This window comes from Volvox carteri (genome assembly GCF_000143455.1).
Source record: "Volvox carteri f. nagariensis unplaced genomic scaffold VOLCAscaffold_1, whole genome shotgun sequence".
Classification (NCBI taxonomy): Eukaryota; Viridiplantae; Chlorophyta; class Chlorophyceae; order Chlamydomonadales; family Volvocaceae; genus Volvox; species Volvox carteri.
Window position 1 is genome coordinate 4,734,667 of NW_003307545.1, and position 19,977 is coordinate 4,754,643.

A 19,977-nucleotide genomic window follows, 5' to 3' on the forward strand; every position below is an offset into this window, starting at 1 on the left:
CTAATTTGCCAACTGCGAAACACGACTGACTTGCATCAACAAAGCAAACACCATGTTTCAAACGACGAAAACCGCTTTCGTAGTGAACTAAGAACTAAGGAGCGACGACCATCGCTAAATAGCAACTAGGGCAGGAACAGCAACTCTTCAGCACGGCCAGAAGGAAGCGTGGCATCAGTCGCCAACGCCTCTTTTCTCCTGTCACTCCAACACCTGGTGTACCCCACCGGTGGACTACGCAATACAATCCGTAACAATCCACACATACGCAAAGTGTGCTGCACAAAAACAATAATCTCACGGAACCCAACAACGCATCTCACACCTCACGTCAGTATCTCGTCGCTCCTGCAAACACAACTTCCAAACACACACACACACACACACACACACACACACACACACACACACACACACACACACACAGACAGAGAGACGTACTACACGTAGGTGCATGTGCACAGCCTCAAGGTGCCTTCCGAAGGTCCTCCACCTCATCCACCTCACCCCCACCCCCACCCCCTCAGGTCCCACAGGCGCGCATCGGGGGGCCCTCCTACCGGGAGAATGCAATGCCGCGTACCCAGCCACGCACAGCACCCACCCACTTTCACCCCTGCATTTCCGAAGCCCCCCTCCCAACACCCTGACATACATACATGCAATCATACACACACAGCAGGCAGCACAGCGCTGCGTTCTGTGGGCAGTGGCCGCGCAACACCGCGCACGCCTCGCAAACTCACACAGCAGCAGCGGAACGAGCTCCCCAGGACAGGACAGGACAGGACAGGGCACACCACATGGGGGGGCCGGGTGGATGAATGGACGATGGCACATTCCGGAAGCGTTACTGCACCGCAATGCGGGCGGCAGTTGCGTCACTCACTTGTGTCGTACATGTCGTGCTCTGCACGATGAATCCCCAACAGACAAACATCCGGGCAAGTCAGCCTACGATGAACAGCTGCCTCGGACCACCGCCCCGCGGACCACCTCCGCCAACACGTCGCTCCACCTCGGCCACATGTGCGGCATCGGAGGTATCTTCCCCTCTTCCCCTCTTCCCCCTCCCACCCTCCCCGTCCGCGCGTCCTTTGGCAAACGCCGCTCTGTCCTATCAAGCCCACTGTAGACTCCAACTCCGCAAGCTATGGCAGCACCAAGGGGCAGCCAAGCAGCAGCCCTTCACCGCCCTCCACCACCACCACCACCACCACCATCAGAATTACAAGGACCATCGTCATGATTGCCCCGCCTCCGCCGCCTCCACCTCCGCCTTCGCCGACTACCAGTGGGCCACTTTTGGCGGTAATGTGCAGGACGGCATCTCAAGAGGCCGCACCCCGCACCACCCCACCCCAGTGAGCAGCTCAGATCAAGGGTGTGATCAGCTACGAGGAGGACCTTCCCACCGGCCCCCGACCGCCTCCTCTCCGTACGTGTGTGTACGACTCCTCAGTAGTCTCTGGAGCGGATGGCAAGGCTCTTGCGGCGTTTGGGCGAGGCGGCCCGGCCCGACCGGGCCCCGGTGGCGTCACCCCCCTCCCCGCCGCCGCTGCTGCTGCTGCGGTGCTGAGCCTCCGCTGCGACCTTGGACACGGCGGGACCCTCGACGTCCCACGGCTCATGGGTCGACGGCTGGACGAGGGAGGCAGCGGCAGCGGCGGCGGCGGCGGCGGCGTCCGCCGTCGTTGTGGTTTCTGACGAGCGCTTGCTTGGCGGCAGGACGTCATCTACTGCTGCCGCCGCAGACGCTGCTGCAACCGCGGCATCTGTAGCGACTGCGGCAGCGGTAGCGGCGATATCGGTTGTGGCAGCGGCAGTGACGTCGCCACCAGCGAGGTCGTGGCTTCGGAGCGGCGGCGGCGGTAGGGACGCCGTGTCGGCAGCCGCACCGGCGGCAACTGAAGGTGGCGGCGGCAGCGGAAGGTGACGGCGCAGCGCCGCCAGCCCCAGCAGCGCCGCATCGCCCACCGGCAATGCTCCGAGCCGCTGAGGCTGCGCTTGCAGCAGCAGCTGCTGCCCCCCGGCCGTGTTGTCCTGGGCTGCTGTGTGAGGTTGCAGCCCGCCCGAGCTATTCCCAAGCACAGCACCACCGCCACCGCCGCCTCCGCCAACGTCATGGTGCGCCCGTTTCCGTGCCGCCCTGCACCCACCTGCCGTACTGCCGCTAGCGCCGTCGCCACCACTGTCGTCCGGTCCACCGTCGCCGCTGGGGCTAGGGCTACGGCGCCGCCGACACGCCCTACCGGCTGCGGCCGTCGCGGTCCGTACGCGGCCCTGACTGCTGCCAACCTCACCTACGCCACCACCACCACCACCGGCCGCCGCCGCCGCCGCTGCTGCTGGTAAACCGGACAGATCCACGTGGCCGCTTGCGGCGGCATCGCCGCCGCCGTCGTACAGCTGGACGTCTCCCCCGTCCTCCGTACCCGGCTCCGTCGTGATGTTCTCAATCACCGCCGCCGGCACCACCCTGGAGGGGCTCTTGGGCCCCGGCGGGTTCCGCGCGTAGGAGTTCAGGCAGCGCTTGGTACGCGTGGTGGCGATCTTGGAGTCCAGGATGCGATGAATGTGCTCCCGGACGTTCTGGCGCACAGAGTTGGAAGTGGCGGTGAGTGGCGGCAGGGCTAGTCTTTTTAACTTCTCGCCCTCCGAGAATCCCCCACCCCCAGGAACGCACACGTCCACGGCCTCACAAAAGAGCAGGACACGCACAGACAGACAGACAGACAGACAGAAAGACACTGTAGCCAACCGTGTGCCCGCAGGCAGGCGTACGGTAGCACGGCACAGCAGCATGGCCGTACAACTGGCCGTACCTGCAAGTCGTACGAGTTGAGCAGCTGCGGCAGGTTGAGCTGCACACCCGAGGAGCTGCCTCGAAACGTCACCACCGCCTGGTCCCAAGCTGCAGCCGCCTCGCGCTCCGTGTCGTACATCCCAAGCTGGTGTACGGCACCGCGGTAGCAGAACTGCGCTCGCCAGCGGCCGCCGGGGGTGCGGTAAACGCCTGTGTACCTGGACGAGCGCATTGCGAACCCCAGACGACCGTCTGACTGCAGCCGCCGTGGCTTCATTTTCCGTAGGTTGCCGGCGCCCGGCGGCCGCCCATGGCCGCTACGGCGGCGCCTTGCCGCCGCCGCCGCCGCCGCGGCTCCTTCCGCAGTAGCTGTGTCGTCGTCGCCGTCGCCAGTGTACCCGTGAGCTGGGTCATCCGATGTTAACCCGCCTTCCCCGTCGTCGCTGTCGACGGCAGACCCGCCGCTGCCGCCGCCGCCCCCGCCGCGTGCAGCGCGGCGCGCAGCGGCAAACACACTTGCAGTAGCTCCGCCAGCGCCGCCGCCACCGCGCCGCGCTCCCCGTGCGCGGCGCCGCGCCTCCCTCCCCAGATTGTAATCCTCATCACTGTCGTCCTCGTCGCCTTCGCCGCCGCCGCCACCGTCGCTGCCGGCCGCTGCTGCCGCCGGGTGACGCCAGCGCCGTGACCGTTGCCGTACACCGCGTGCCGCTGCCACCTCCTCTAGCTCTTCTCCATCCTCCTCCCCCACGTCCTCCTCTTCCCCTCCCTGTACCATACCCTCATCCTCCTCCGCACCCGCGGTCGCCGCGGAACGCATGGAGCCGAATGGAGCCTCTTCGCTCGTCGCCCACTGGACCTTCCGGGTGCCGCCGCCGCCGCCGCTGCCCGTGCTTCGCCGCGCACTTCGGCCGGCACCGATGGCGGCGACGGCGGCGGCGGAAAGTGGTTGGCTGCCCGCGACGACAGGAGCCCGAGAGTGACCCAAGCCCAGCCCCTGGGCCGTCGCCACGGCACCTGCGTGCGTCTCCATCTCCTCACCGTCGCCACCAATCTCCGCATCGGCGGCGGATGCAGCCGCGGCGGCCTCCGTCGCCTCGAGTATGACTGCGAGGAAGGCGCCGCCAGGCGCCGCCGCAGCGCGGGCCAGGCGCGTCTTTGGACGCCTAGCACCCGGCGGCAGCGCCAGCTGCGGCTCGTCTTCCCTTCCGTCCGCAACGCCGGTCGCCGCCGCTTCCAAGCCCACCAGGCTTGCGCCGCTGCCGCCTTGCCCCGATGCCCGCCGCCGTACCTTCTCCGCGCCGACTGCCGCCAGGTGCAGCAGCCGCTGTCGATCCAACGTACCGGCCGCCGCCGCGGCAGCCCGCGGCGGCAGCGGCAGTGCTGGTGACGTAGCCAGCCAAGGCAAGCGGGCTGAAGCCGGTATGGTGGCTGCAGGGCCCCGTACCTCCCCTGCACTCGTCACTGCAGCTCTAGGCCCTTGCCCCGCTGCGCTGGTGAGCCCGGCTGCCCCCGACTGCGGCTGCGGCGGCTCCCGCTTGACGGGCACAGGGTCCGGCAGCTCAAACATGCGACGAGCTGGTACCGTGTGCGGGCGGCCTGACGTCGTCGTGTCGGCATCAGCCGTAGCCGTTGGGCCTATCCCAGCGGCGGCGCCGGCGGCGCCGCCACCGTCGGATGAGCGGCGGCTGCCCCCGCCACCGCCAGCCGTCGTAACGCTCGCACCCGAGGTCCCCGACGCGCGTCTCTCCCGGTGCGGGCTGGGCGGCGGACTCGCGGCCAGCAGCTGCAACGCATCCACCACCACTAGATCGGCACTGGCGAACGACTGTAGCCGCGTCACCTCCAATCCTGGCAGGGATCTCGGCGCCTTCTTCGCCACCTCAACCTCCGCCTCTGCGTCCGCATCCGCCGCACCAACCGCGGAGTTATCCTTGTTGCCGTCACCGCTGGCGCCATCGCGGGTTGCAGCCCCCGCGGCTGTGTTGCCGCGGCGACAGTTCGCGGCCGCTGGCGCCGCCAACACGCCGCCTCCGTCGTCTGCCTCCGTCTGTGGCGGAGGACCTGGCCGTGAATCCGCCTCCGCTGCCGAAAACGCTGGCGCTCCAGCAAAGGCCGTAAAATCCGGTCGGACCTGCTGGACAACCAGAGGGTGTGCCGCTGCCGCTGCCGCTGTCGTCGCCGCCGCTGCTGACGGAAGTGCCGACGGCACCAGCGGAGTTAGACACCGTGTGGGCGGGGCGCGCACAGCGGCCTCCGGACCGACGCAGCTCGTCGTGCCGCCTGGCTGCTGCGGCTGTTGCTGTTTCTGTACTGCAGGTTCCTGGGTCGCGGAGGCTCCCCTGACAGACGCCGCCGCCTCCGTCTTCACAGCGCTCTTGGTCGGCCTCGATGAGCCCTTGACAAGTGCTGGGGGAACTGCCGCCGCCGCCGCCGTCATGCCAGCGTTACCTGCAGTACTTCTACCGCTGATGGCGGCATTGACTGCGGCGACGGTGGCGGCAGGCTGTTGCTGCTGTTGCTGTTGTTGCTGCTGCAGCTGCTGCGCTGCCGCCGCCGTCGCCGCGGCTTGCAACGGCAGCGCAAACGGCGCCAACGCCGGTAACATCATGGCCGGGTTGAACAGCGCGGGGAACTGCGCCGCCGCGGCCGCGGCAGCCGCCGCCGCCGCCGCCGGGTTCAGAGGCCCGCCAGGCGTCGGCATTGCCGCAGGCGTAAGGCCCATCTGCCCTGGCGGCCAGATCATCCCCGGCACCATCCCCATCCCCATCATGCCCGGTGGCATCACCAAACCAAACGGAGCCTGCCACATGTGCTGCATGAGGCTGAGAGCGGCGGCTGCCTGGTGGTGCTGCTGCAGCTGTGCTAGCTGCTGCTGCTGCTGCTGCTGCTGATCAGACTGCAGCGCCTGATGATGTTGTTGATGCTCAGCAGTAGCTGCGACAGCTTGACCCATCTGACTAAATGCCATAAGCTGGAGCGCTGCCGGGCTAAACGGAGGGATCCCGAGGGACGGGGGAAAAAGCAGCGGCTGCGGCTGAGGTGCAGCCGCCGCCGCCGCCACCGGTTGTGGCAGGTGTTGCGGCTGCAGCTGCGGGTGCGGGGGCTCCTGTGCCGCTTCCGCGGGCAGCGAAAAGCCGCCGGATGCGGGCTCTGTGGGCGGTGTCAGCCCCCCGACACCGGGCAGAACCAAGGACGCTAAGAACCGATCTGCAATGGCCCCCCCAGAGGTGCTGCCGCCAGCCAGCTGCTGCTGCTGCTGCTGCTGCTGCAAGGACACGGGGATGGCTGCAATGGCTTTGTGTGCTGAGCTCTTGACAGCCGGACTTGCGCTGGCAGATTCACCCGGCGGCAGTAGCACCACCTGCTGCTGCTGCTGCTGCTGTGGAAAAGAGCTCACCCCGGGGTCCGAGGCCCGCCCAGACAGGATGGGCGCCCCAGCCGGCGGCCCGACGCAATCGGTGGGTACCAATCCGCCGCCGCCACCGCCGCCAGCGTCGGGTCCCCCGCCGCCACCGCTCGCTCGGGCCTGGGAACCGTACGTGCACGGCAGCGCCGTCGTCGTCCCCGTCCCCTGCTGCAACAGGTTGCAACCTATTGTAAAGGTGGTGGCGGTGCCGCCGCCCCCACTGCCGCTGGCGCCGACGGCATCGGCCCTTCCCCCCGGGTAAGGCCCCATGTGTCCCGATGACACCACGCCGGCCCACGGAGCCGTATCCGCGGTCGTGTTGACCGCGGCGGTCGGCGCCCAAAGTACCTGGCCTTCGCCGGCCGTTTCGTTGGACCCACCATCCGCTTGCTGCGGCGGCAGTTGCTGCATCGTGCTGTGCGCGGCGTTCATGCCCTTCATACCGTCGACGCCGGCGCTCAATCCAACAGCAACGGCGGCACGTGCACTTGCGGCGGGGGCGCCGTCGGCGCTGCCGCTATGGGCGGGGCCAGCGGCGGCGGCGGACGGGACGCCCTCCACTGCCGGCGCTATCGGCAGAACTGATGACCCGCCAGCTAAGCCGCATTGCGGGACATAAGGCCCGGGTCGACCGCTGGTGCTTGCATCGCAGATGGCGCTGCTTGGCGACTGGAGAAGCGGCTGCTGCTGCGGCTGCGGATGTGGCGGCGGAGGCGGCACCGGGTGCTGTTCCTTGCGCGCCGCTAACGCGCAGTGCAAATCTATCGCCGCCGCCACGGGCTTTATCCGGCGCAGCGACAAGCCCCCGGAATGCTGAGGCGGTGCGGGGTTAGGGTGCTGCTGTTGTGGCGGCATCGCCACACCCGCCGCCACCACCGCCGCACCGCCGCCAGCTGCGGCCGGTTGTCCAGTGGCGTGGTGGCTGTCAATACCAACTCTGCCGCCGCTACCGCCACCGCCGCTGGCGCCCGACGGAACTGGCGCGAGCCCGCATACATCGCTAGCTACCGCCGGCAAGCAGAGTGCGGGGAGCGAAGCGCATGTTGGCGCTGTCAGCTCGGCCGGGGCTGAGCTGCCTTGCACCGTCGCCGTCGCCGCCGCTGTCGGCCCCGTAGCAGCAGCAGCACCAGCGGCCGGCGCCGCCAGCTGTAGCACTCCGCCGGAACCCAGCGGTGGCTGCGGCAGCAGCGGGAGGGCAGCACCTGATGCAGACGCGCCGCGGCCGCCGCCGGCAGCCGGCGGCGACAACCCCAGCGATGGCTGCCCGTCAACGATCACGCAGCTGACGCCGCGCACCCCCGGAACAGCTGCCAGCGTCTCAGGCTGGGGCTGGGGCTGGGGCACAGCTGAGGTGGCGGTCATCGGAGCCGATGTGGCGGGCGAGTGCAGGGGCAGAGTGCCTGGGGAGGTGAACTGCCCCGGTGGCAGCTCCAGGGAAACCTGCGGGCCGTAGGTTTGGCGGGAGACACACACACACACACACACATGTGTTTGTGTATTTTTTTGAAGTCCATCCCTTGGACATCTTGCGAGGTGTGGTGAAGACGGGGTTATTGGAAGGGGGCCTCTCCCCTCCTACCCCACTTCACACACACACACACACACACACACACACACACACACACACACACACACACACACACACACACACACACACACAGGCACGCGGGCAATATGCCGCGGTAACAATGCCGCTCTCTTGCCCGGCTAGCATGGCGTCCAATTCCGAAAACCGTACGCATGTGTATCCATAAAACCTATAATGAATAAAGACATACACAGAAGTCGAACGGGAGGCGGGGCCGCCGGTTGGAGAGGGACTGTTCGGGTGTATGTATGTCCGTGGTGGCGGCAGTAGCCGCGGCATTAAGGGTGTGTGCAATGCAATGCAATGCCGCACCTGCAGGCTGCTGCTGTTGCTGCTGGCGAAGGGGTGCGGAAGGACGCGGCTGTCGGCCCACCCGGATTGGAGTGTGGTGGATCCAGAACCTGGAGCATAGGCGGGAAAAGAAGGTGTGCCTCAAAACGGGGAAGGATGCAAGAGTCACAAGGGACGGATGCTCGGTGATTGTGCAATATACGACAGTAGCGGCCAGAGGGCCGACAGGGCGCGAAACCCTTGTCAACGAGTTCAGCACCCCTGTGGCTTCTTCCCCGCTCAGCCATGAAGACATTACGCCCCCATGTTGTGAACAGCTTTCACTTCCCTGGCTTGGGCGTAACTCCGGCGAGTTGCCGTCTACCTAGTTATCCCGCGCGTTTCTTGTTATGCCGCTGGATTCGAAAACAAACCTTGAGAGAAATAAGGTGCATTCCGGTCTATTGAAGGCTCCACAGGAAAGACTGAGAAGGGGCGTTGACTGACCGAAGACGAAACAACCGCTAAGCTCCCGCCAAGCTCTGCAGGCCGTGGTTGCTGCTCCCAGACGTAGGGCGAGGCATTGCCAAGTAGATGTTGCTGCGACTGCATTTGCGTAGCCAGTTGTTGGAGCATGCTTGCATGGTCCCGGGTCGGCAGCGACGCTATAGCAGAGGTTACTGTTCCTTCATGTCGCTGTCCTGAAGCGTGAGTCACCGTGCGCCCGTCGGAGGGAGTCCGCAGAGAGGTCTTGGATGTTGCCCGCTTGCACGGACACTGGTCGACACCAGCCCGATTTAGCTCTGAACGCCTCGCTTTACTCCTGTCCTTTGGTTCGCGCGCAGTTTCCGTAGGCCCAATGCCCTTTGTATAAATTCCGAAGCTATTTGCTCCGACTAGATGCGCACGTTGCGGTGACGCATTCCTAAATTTCTTTGCAGTCGAAGGCTTATTATTACAGTTGTTTACCTCCTCTCGTGGACTATCATAAGGACTTCCGCGGTCTTGAGCAGCCCCAAGTTTGCAAGCTGCAAGCAGAAAGGCATGGACGTAATGCAAAAGCCCCGTACATGGCTATGAGATAAAGTAGAAAACGCAATTATCATCAAAACCATTAGCAGGATACCGTTGCCTTAGGGGCGACGGCCCGGGGAGGCAACCGAAAAGCTTTAAAGTGACAACTGTAGTTACTTTGCCGGGAAGTCCCAGGTTCTGCACAGCATGCCATGGCGCATTACGTTGATATAAAAAATACAACCCAGTCCATTAACAGTCAGCAAGCGGGGGTTAGTGAACATGGGTTCCGAACTCGCCAGGCACAGTGTGCAGCTGCCTACCAGCGCAACTCTTGGGCCTTGTTTTTGCAGGTCCTCCATGAGATTCGTCGCTGATGGAAGCTTCCGGTGAGCAGCGCGCCTCGGCATCGAGGCCAGCCGGCGGCTCAGTCATATTCAGTCGGCGCGGTCCGTGGGTCACTTTTGGGTGTTCAGGACTGACTATCGGTGTGGACAAATGGAAAGTGAGTTTAGGTTGGTCTGCAGTAATTAAAAAATGCAAGCGAGTGACGCGGATTTATTTGCAGACGCTAACAGTGCTGCGCGCTTTCGAAATAGGACCTTCCACCTCTATTGTATTTTACATCCAGGCCTGTAGAGTATTGTAAAGTACTATCTCCGGTGTATGCCCGCAAGCATAAAATCATTTCCTAAATGGCGTCCAAGGTTCCGGATGGCGGTTTTGCATGGCAGCTTTGCTTGCACATACAAATTTACTCCTCCTAATGAACCTATTCAGCTCCCATACCCAGACTTCTGCTTCAGTACGCTCATCACGTCATCTTGAGCAGACCTCGAATGTTTCGGGCTCTGTGAACGAAGGCGATTTACGGACAAGGGGTATCTCGCAAGCTGAGGGACGAGGACTAACGATAGCCACTTTGTATACTTTAAACAATTGAAATTCAGGGGAAAGGCCAAGGTATGCAGTTTGCGTCATGTAACGCAGAGCCTCTTTCGGCCTCGCCAGCATGGGTACCAGTAGTCCGGTGACGCGCAGTTGCGCGCTCATCCCTCTCCCTCTCCTGCTTCCCGGCTTGCTGCCATCACGTACGTGCACGCTTGGCCTTGTGCCCTGCATCGGGTCAGTCGCACGAGCGCTATATGAATGATCATACAAAAATGTATAGCAGGCGGGAAGGGACAAGACGCGTCACAGGGCCGTCTGGGATGTTCTCACCACATCGTCTTCTAATTTTTGAAGTCTTCTTGCAATCGAATCGCCGGTGGTAAAGTTACATTTTGGAGGCCGCGCAGCGTCACTCTCTCCACAATTACCTGATCACCGGCGTCCGCTTTCACCACATGCACTGAAGGCCCTATTTATTTGGCCATGCCATTTGCACCTCAACCGCACTTGTGTCAATGTCAGGCCGGTGCTGCGTGAAACGGTTGCGCGCGGGGTACAACCGGGGTGGACCCCCCGACACTGACCGCCATGCCGGGGCCTCGACATTCCCACCACACCTGGCTGACAAGAGACTTGGATGGTGGCTAAGTGCGTGCAACTAGAAAGGCCCTATAGCTTGATAAAGCAGGTGTTATGCTGACCGCCAAATAACGGGAATGGTTACTGGCCCGTGCGAAACACATAAAAACGCCTCTTTACACACCCCCCTCCCCGCCATTTTGTTTACAACTCATCCCACCTTCCGCATCATCCACATCGCCGCCGTCGTTGCGGGATCCATCGCCGTGTACAGCTCCTGGCGCCCCAGCCTCCCATACCCCAGCAGCCGCTGGCCCAATGCCGCTGGGCCCGCACCGAATCTCCTCGTCCTCACGCACCACTCCCCCGCCAGCTTCACCTTTTCCCTCCCTACCGGCTGGACCTGCAACAACCGCCACCGCCGCGTCCTCCGCTGCGTGCAGCTGTCGCCTGCTCTCCTCGGGCTGGTCACCACTGGGCAGCACCTGCTGCTGCTGCTGCTTTCCACCGGTTGTGCCGTCACCTCCGTTACCTGCTGGCCCCTTCCGGGCGGCCAGCGTGTTGGCACCGCCATACTCTGAGATGCCGCTTACCTCCGGTCCACCCACCCCTCCCAGATTCGTGAGGGGCCCGTCACCCTGCCCCTGCCCCTGTCCTTGCTGCTGCTGCTTCTGCGTTTTTTTTTGCTGTTGTTGCTCGTTCTGCTTCTGGGTTTGTCGCATCGGGTTTTGTTTTTGTTTTTGTTGTTGCTGCTGCTGCTGCTTTGTTTGACCTTTCCGCTGCTGCTGTTGTTGAGGCTTCTGCTGGTGAGGCTGGTCCTGACCCTGTTCCGTGTCTGCGCGCCCAGGGCCCTCCTGCTGCTGCGGCTGTTGTCCCAGCAACTCTGCTGTGCCCCGCTCCTGCAGCCTCTTCAGTGCCGCCTGCTGCACCACCTGGTGCTGGTACACAAAATACCACAGCAGGTTGTCGAACGTGTGTGGCGCAGTGAACCGTGGGTCGCTCAGTTTGCCCTGCAGCACGAGCAGCAGCAACCAGCACCACCCGGTGACCCGGTGACTCCCGCTGTCTGACACCGACACGGTGATTGATCTTCTCATGTGCGATATGGCCCCCCCTAATGCCCACCACCCCATGGCGGGCTACGTGCAGCAAGGAAGCTGGGCGCGCCTGGGAAAGCGGAGTAGCGATGGCAAGTGGGAGGAGGGGGAGGAGGGGGAGGGCTCCCAACAAGGCAAACACACACACGTCATATCATGCGATCTCATCTCCAGCACTTCTACCCCCCCGCTCAGTTCATTGCAACACAGTACACATGCAACCTCCTCGGAAAAGGAAAAGGAATACCACGTGTTGGGATACGTGTTGATGTACCTGAAGCTCTGAGTGAGGGCCACCTAGGGACGCAAGCTGCACACACGAAAATGATCAAGCTAATAGTAATATTCCTTCCACGAAACTGGCAGCGTCCCCAATTCCCCCGCGCCCCCCTTTCCCCCACCCCCAGTTTAGTTTACTTCAATTTACTTCAGCCTTGCGAACCCAAGATTCCCCCCGCGCTTGCGCGGTCACTGTGGGCGGGTCCGCAGGTCCCGGTCCACCCAATCCCACCCAATCCCACCCTTCCACCCAATCCCACCCAGACCCCCAATCCCACCCTTCCACCCAATCCCACCCTTCCACCCAATCCCACCTTTCCACCCAATCCCACCCTTCCACCCAATCCCACCCTTCCACCCAATCCCACCCTTCCACCCAATCCCACCTTTCCACCCAATCCCACCTTTCCACCCAATCCCACCCTTCCACCCAATCCCACCTTTCCACCCAATCCCACCCAGACCCCCAATCCCACCCTTCCACCCAATCCCACCCAGACCCCCAAGCTCAGGCCCACATGTTTCACCAGCGCCTCCAGGAAGAAGTAGAGGGCCTCCACAGTGCACACCCCCTCGTCAGACACGCCCCTGGTGTGGAAGCGCCAGAAGGCGGACCGGGTGTGGCTCAGTCGTACCGCGCACATGGAGCGGAACGTCTCGGTGCGCATGAGGGCCCCCGCCTTCTTCCTGGAGAGAGTGCGAGGGCGGGGGAGTGAGGGAGTGGGGTAAGCAGGCGGGACGCAACTCCAAACACAACACACGGATGCACGGGGGACGGGACGGGACATGTGAACGTACGTACGTATGTATGATGTGTGAAACAGGGGGGTGTATCTTCGCCCGTGGCAGCTACCCTGCGAAACCCTGCCTTCCCCGGTATTTCGGGGCACCCTCATCCAGTCACCCTATTCAACTTCTCAGTGAATCGCTCAGGTTCCGCACCCACCACCAGCATCCAATGGAATCTGCCGGGTCGACAGCGGCCCAACTCCGTTCCTGGTCGGCTCGCGGGTTAACTTTATCCCAGGTCACCACCGTCCATCAACTAGGGGCGCAATGCCTTCCACCATCGGAAGGACTTTTGACCCTAACGGGTATCGATCCCGGGATCTCCCGGGGGCAATGGTCGCGCCTTAGCAGTGGTGCCAAGCCCTTATATATATGTATGCATGTATGTATGACTTAGATTACACTGTGGGTCGTATGTATGTATGTATGTATGTATGTATGTATGTATGTATGTATGTATGTATGTATGTATGTATGTATGTATGTATGTATGCATGTATGTATGTATGTATGTATGTATGCATGTATGTATGTATGTATGTATGTATGTATGTATGTATGTATGTATGTATGTATGTATGTATGTATGTATGTATGTATGTATGTATGTATGTATGTATGTATGTATGTATGACGTTGATTACACTGTGGGCTGAAAAGCCGGGGGCCCAGGACCGAAGCACAGCGCGGGGGGCGGGTGCATACGGCTGGTTAGTCTCATGCACTCCGCCCCCGGGTCAGGCCGCACGGGAAACGACGGCCGGCACGCAACAGCGCTTGTTTGGCGCTCCAACTAGACGGGATCTATGCCCGTTGGTCTCCTAACATAAACGAAGTCGCAACTGGGGGGCTCTTCCTGCCGACCGAACGAACCGAGCATCTCAGAGAGCTCGCTACCAGGACTTGGGCGACCGGGAGCCCGACGAGTCTTCCCGGGCTGGGGAGGTCACCAAGCTCAAAAATCCTCACGCAAAAAAGAGCGCAAAGAGCTCACACCACAAGACGCCAAACAGCCTCCTGAGACTACTACCCTCCTCCGCCTCTCCCTCCCTGGGCTAGTCCAGGGGAGATAGCCCCCGTCGAGGGGGTAACACCGCACAAGTCCGCGCCCTTCCACGCGGGTATCGATCCCGGGATCTCCCGGGGGCAATGGTCGCGCCTTAGCAGTGGTGCCAAGCCCTTATATATATGTATGCATGTATGTATGACTTAGATTACACTGTGGGTCGTATGTATGTATGTATGTATGTATGTATGTATGTATGTATGTATGTATGTATGTATGTATGTATGTATGTATGTATGTATGTTGTTACAGGGTGGTTAACTTCGCCAGCGGCCCCCTTTCCCGGGGCAGTCCCTGCTCTCCCCTGCTAGAGGGGCACCCTAATCCGTCACCCCATCCGACTTCAGAATGTATTCGTTGGGTTCGGCAACTCACCACCAGCATCCAACCAAATCTAGCGGATCAACGGCGCATCAACTTAGTTCCTGGTCAGCTCGCAAGTTGATATTATCACGTCCTACACCGTCCATAAGATGGGGGGCCACCTCCCATTTCATCACTCCTCAAACACCCGAGGAGCCGGCAGGCGGATTTGAACCCGGGTCGACTGGGTCGACTGGGAGCAGAAGTCAGGCCTTAACCTCTGCCAGCCGCCTGCATAAATATGTATGTATCATGGTATCATGAGTGTCTCTGTATGTCTGTGAGTACGCGTAGTTTTGCCAGACTCTTGTCTTTATAAAAGGGGATGAAAGGGTTACATCAACTGACAACAAGCAAGGGTGAAGTGGTATGTTTCTCTTATTTGTGTACATCAGAGGAGTATGATTGTATGTATGTCGGTGTCTTCCCAGCGTCCGCTTGGCGAGCTGCTTAGCGCTGGAGCGGCAGCGGCAGGTGAGGTGAGGTGACCCGTCTGTGTGTTCGTGTCCCGCAATGACACGACGACCAACTCGCATTTTTCTCTTCGAACGATTCAGCACCAACACTTACCACGCGGCAACACTGTACCGCACCCTGTACAACCTTCCCCTTCCCTCCCTCCAACCCCCCACATATCACCCCAGTGGGCCTTTCGTGTTTCACATTTTCGTGTTTCACATTTGGGTTTATTAACCCCCCCGCTCCCCCCTTCCCCCTCTGCCCCAGGAAGACAGTTGCTGCCTTGGGCGTATCGACAGTTGACACCCCCCCTTCCTTCATGGCGTGATTCTTTCCTCCACCTCCCCCCTCCTCCCACCATCTGGAGTCGATGATGAACAGCCGGTCAATGGAATCAGGTTCCAGCTGCTCCACCTCCAGCGCCGTGTCACTGGGGAACAGCACCACGCAGCGGGAGGGGTCCACATCGTCCGGCACCTGGCTCATACTGGGACAGAGGGAAGGGGAGGGAAGGAGAGGGGAGAGGGAGGGAGGGGGAGGGAGAGGGAGGGGGAGGAGGGGAGGGCGGAGGGAAGAGGGAGGGGGGAAAATAACGAAAGCACCTTATTCAATAAAACCTGACACACACACACACTCACACCCTCCCGGCCTCTCCAGCGACCCCTCATCCATTCCCAGTCACTATTTCTCTCTCTCCCGTCTCGTCTCCCCTCTCTCCCCCCCTCTCCCCCCCACCTGTGCAGGTCCACCTGCCCGGGCGCCAGCAGCGCCACCTGCACCCCGGTGTTCTTGGAGGGCTTCTCTTCGTGGTGGGTGACAATGGACACGCGGAACGGCAGCTCCACGATCGGGAAGGGGACCAGGGGCTGCAGGCAGTCTGGGGGGCCGGGGGGAGGGGGGAAGAGGGGGTGTATGGGGGGAGAGGTGAGATAGCAGAGGGGGAAAACAATCATGTTGTTGTTCATGTTGTTGTTTGTAAAGTTGTGAAGCCAGGCAAAAGCCGCAAGGGCAGCTTCAATAGGGAGGCGGTTGCGCGGGTGGGAGCGCGGGGTTGAGGGCGAGGTGCGAGGGCGGGAGCGGGGAGTCGGGAGGGGAAAGACGAACCACGAACGTGTGAAGCTGCTGCCAAGGAAGAGTGTACAAGAAGCAGAACTGACCAGTAGGCGTTCTTGAAGGCGGCGACTTCGGGATGATGTAATGATGATGACCGTGGAAACCTACCTACCTAGCCGCCATGACTTAAGTAAGAGCGGAAGAAAAGTAAAGTAGAACGAAGCCGTAAAGAAGTAACGATCGAAGAAGGAGTCGGGGGGAGGACGGAGGGCACAGCAGGGCGTAGGAGACAGCAGGTTTCATTAATAGAGAGAAACAAGGGGAGGAACTGTCTTACACCTTGGGAACCTTGCGGCAAAATAGTTCACCAACAGAACATGTACGGCACCCCCAGCACCAGTACTGCCACTGCCATACACAGAACACCGACTACGGGCCCCAAGAGCCCAGAGCCGTCTGCCCGCCGTACGGCACCCACCATAGCAGTAATGGGCTCGGGAGCGGCCGCTGTGGGTGCGGAGGTCATCGGAGGGAGCCCGGGTGGCGGGGAGGAGCCGGGGGGGAAGGGGTGAGGGGGGTTTGAGCAGGATAGCGGTGGGGAGGGTATTGTTGGAAAGGTGATACTGGGTGGTACAGGGGCTGGTCATAAGGGGTCGGGAGGCGGGAGGGAGGGAGGGCGTGGACTGCGATGCTTGGAGGTGGTGGTGGTGACAGTGAAAATGATGCGCCAGTGGTGATGATGGTGGTGCTGTGTTTAGAAGGCAGCAGAGGCAGCCGCAGCAGCCGCAGCAGCAGTAGCAGGGCAGCATGGGGAGTCGGGAGGGCCGGGCTCGGGACAGGACAGACAAACGTAGGTTGGTACATGCGATCAACTTGCAGGCGGTTTATGGCGTATGAGGGGGCGAGCGCACAACTGGGATCACCAAGCCGGCGTACACTTGCACCAGGAGTGATCGTTCCCCAATCCAAGTACGGGGTGCCGGGCCGCCCTAAATGGCGGAGAATGAGTTGGGAGTTTGCGGTCGCTTCTGCTAGTATTGCTAAGCAATTAAAGCTTGGGTTGGTGGAATTGGGTCGTCAAATGATTTGGAGGAGTCATTCCTGACGACTTGGCCCGCGGCAACAGTACGGAGGGGCCAATATTGGCCGAGAGGGTGTTTTTTAACTTTGGACTGGACGATCTTTCAGGGGGCTCCCTCGCGCTCCTTACCATTTAGGGCACTTGATCCGATCCGTGTTATTGTGTAGGGGGTCGAGGGGTGCGAGCTGCAGGTCGCCATGAAGCTCCGGTAGCTCCCAATCCGGTCGCCGGGCCGAGAGTTTAGGAACGGAGTGCAACCCTGCCATGGAGCCCTGCTTGGTATGCTTGACTTCTCGTTTGCGATTGGTGGGTTCAGTCAGTTAACAGGCCAGGCTTTGTTGTGATGTCGGCTGTGGTACGCATAAAAGGCTGCCGCGCGACTTGTATTCTACGTTCAGGCTAAAAGACGTAATTATATATGAAAATATTGTTGTTTATGAGCTGGGCGGTTTTGAACAGCGCATAGTTTGCCAAAACGCTTCCTTCTCGAAAGATAATAGAGGGCCGGCTTCCGTTAGCCAGTTAGCGCCCGCTAGTTAGGGTAAGATTACTGGCGTTGTACCCTACTAAATGTCGGCTAACGATCGTGTGCTTTTACGGTAGCTCAATTATGCCACCTGTAGTCGTACGGCATTTCTCATTTGACTAAAATTGCCATAAAAGATAATATCTTCAAGATGTCCGCCGCAGTCGCTTCTTTACATGGATTGAATTCGCAAAGCTAACTAAAGCGGCAAGCGTAATTTTCCCTAAAGACTATTATTCTGAATTGTTAAGTAGATTTTGCAAGCTTACCACCTGAGGTCTCTCAGGTGGTAAGTTCACCGTGCACCGAAACAAATCGAAATTATGACAATTTGCTTATATCTATATCATATTTAAGCTTGCTTACTTTGCAGAATTGAGCTTGCGCGACCCTGAATACGGACTAACTGTTGAGGGCGGCAGGCGGGCCCTGTTAGCTTAAATATGGTTAACTGTCGCGTGCTTCAAGTGCACAAACTTTCAGCCTCTCAGTTCTCTTAAACGACCACGCTAACTGGCTAGTGGAAGGTTTGCTGGTTTGATTTGAGTAACTCAGCTCGGAAGGAGACGTTAACACGGCGTTTGTCATTTACACACCCGGGCCACGAAGCCAGTCGCGCAACTTGCGTCAAGTTCACCGCGGTGATTTGGATCCGGAGCGTACGGTTGGAAGTGTGGCGATGTGCGATGCACATTCCCCATCTGTGTGCCTTGCAGATCAGTAACTTTACATTGTCTCCTGTCCTTTATGTGTGGCGCGCGTTACGATATGCAAACTCTTGTGCCGGTTACTGCAGCTACGACACCCTGCCTGCTAATAGTTCTTGCTGCCGATTATGGCGTTTGGCTTAAAAATATGTCGCAATGGCACCTAGATGTTCTAGCTGCCTATAGCCCGTGAGCTTGCTGGGGGCCTACCCTAGAACCGTTAACCATGTTGACGTTTGATGGCTGCGATCCCGGGGCAAATGCATGGGTTGAAAAATACTTCCATGACTGCGTTATGGATTACCGGGATGCTATTGGCTTTGTGCTGGGACTATGCAGCATTTTGGTTTGGTTGACGGCACAGCTTCCGCAGTTTATTAGCAATGTTAAAAATCAGAGCTCTGAGGCGTTGTCAATTTGGTTCCTGGTGGAATGGTTCGCTGGCGACACGTTAAACCTGCTAGGCTGCCTGATTCAAGGCCAGCAGCTGCCAACTACAACGATTTTGGCAGCATACTTTGTGCTAATGGACGTCATCATGCTACTTCAATACATTTACTACGGCGCCTTGCAGGCCCGACGTCAGCGCCTGCGCGCCAAAACGTCCCGCCGGCGTCATGGCCATCGTCACGCCAGCGCAGAGCACTACCACAGCAGGAGCGACGCCCACCAGCAAGCCTCACCACTTCTGCAGAACGTTGGACCCAACACAACATTCAGCAACCTATTCTCCAGCCTAGGCAGCTCCTCCGCGCTGCCCACGCCAGCGGAAGGCCCCTCTGTCCACGAGGCCCCTTTGCAAGATCACCAGCTACCACAAAACCACGGACGCGCGGCGAGCCCTGGCGATGCTCCCCTTTGCTCAAACCCCTTGAGGACAATCACCATCGCCACTGCTGCTGGTTTCTCCGTCATGTGTGTGACGGCCCTCACGCTACACCCGGGGGCAACCTCCTCGCCTCCAGGCAGCACCACCGGGGGCCGCCAGCTCCTCGCCACCCAGCCGCTCTTGCACAATTACCAAGGCCCTGATGCCCTGCTCCCCCTGCTCGGCGGCGACCACGACCTCGTCCTAGACCCACATGGTCTCCACAGCAGCTCCAGCGCCCTGCGGCCGGCAGCCACAAGCGCTGGCGCGGCGCTATCCTCCGGGGCCCGAAGCCTCACCGCGGTCCTGTATCCCGCTGCAGCAGCTGCTGTCGCGTGGACCAGGTCTGATTATGATGACGACAGCGGAGGAGGAGGGGGAGGGGGAGGCGGTGTGGGCTGCAGGTTCCTGAACTGCGATGTGGCTCTGGTGGCGGGCACTGCCATGGGCTACTTGTCGACGTGCTTTTACCTGGCCTCGCGAGTCAGTCAGATCCGTAAGAACCTGGCGCGGAAGTCCACCGAGGGGCTGTCGCCCTTCATGTTCATGCTTACAATGAGGTGGGTGCAGGTGCACGTGATTGGGGGATGGGGGTGGGGGGGAGTAAGACGAACCACTGGCGAATGAAGCGGATACCAGAGATAGACCATAGATATAGTCCAGGATTAGACGACAGATACTGCATCAGGTATATACTGGGTAGGTGGATGTGGTTCATGTGTGCGGGCGGGTGGGTGTGCTAACCTTACCCGAGGCCGAGGCGAGTGTGGGTAGATGCGTGGGAGGTAGGTGGGGGGTAATCCCCTGGCACGTTTACCAGGGCAACGTGGCAGGACGCCCCCTCCTCCTCCTCCTCCTCCTCCTCACCCTCCGTCCCCCTATCTGTTTCACTCGCCTGCGATTCGTCTTAGCCCTCGTCCCCCTCCGCGCCCCCCTCCTCCACATCAAATCACTGTGTACCTTTTACCTCGCATCCCGCACCTCGCACTTTCGGCTCCTCCTCCGCAGCGCCAACCTGTGTACGGGAATCAGTATCGTACTGCGGCTACGTTCCCTGGAGCAGCTCAAGGAGCAGCTGCCCTGGATGTGCGGCACCTTTGGCACCATTGCTCTCGACATGACGCTGTTTTACCAG

The 19,977-nt window shown here is 60.7% G+C and overlaps 2 protein-coding genes across 2 annotated transcripts; one reads left to right on the forward strand and one right to left on the reverse strand.

Annotated features, from left to right (window-relative positions):
• Positions 1 to 1,458: 1,458 nt before the first annotated feature.
• On the reverse strand, positions 1,459 to 17,007 carry VOLCADRAFT_120236 (uncharacterized protein; the record flags this gene model as incomplete). The annotated part of the gene is made up of 9 exons (XM_002946222.1): positions 1,459 to 2,592; positions 2,826 to 7,652; positions 8,113 to 8,201; positions 10,775 to 11,564; positions 12,449 to 12,617; positions 14,966 to 15,094; positions 15,343 to 15,484; positions 16,139 to 16,167; positions 16,871 to 17,007. The coding sequence occupies 9 exons, from the start codon at positions 17,005 to 17,007 to the stop codon at positions 1,459 to 1,461; spliced, it is 7,446 nt and encodes a 2,481-aa protein (XP_002946268.1).
• A 1,277-nt stretch (positions 17,008 to 18,284) lies between these two features.
• Positions 18,285 to 19,977, forward strand: VOLCADRAFT_44712 (uncharacterized protein; the record flags this gene model as incomplete). The annotated part of the gene is made up of 3 exons (XM_002945865.1): positions 18,285 to 18,588; positions 19,000 to 19,402; positions 19,851 to 19,977. Coding segments are annotated over 3 exons (834 nt in total), but the record flags the coding sequence as incomplete, so codon positions are not given.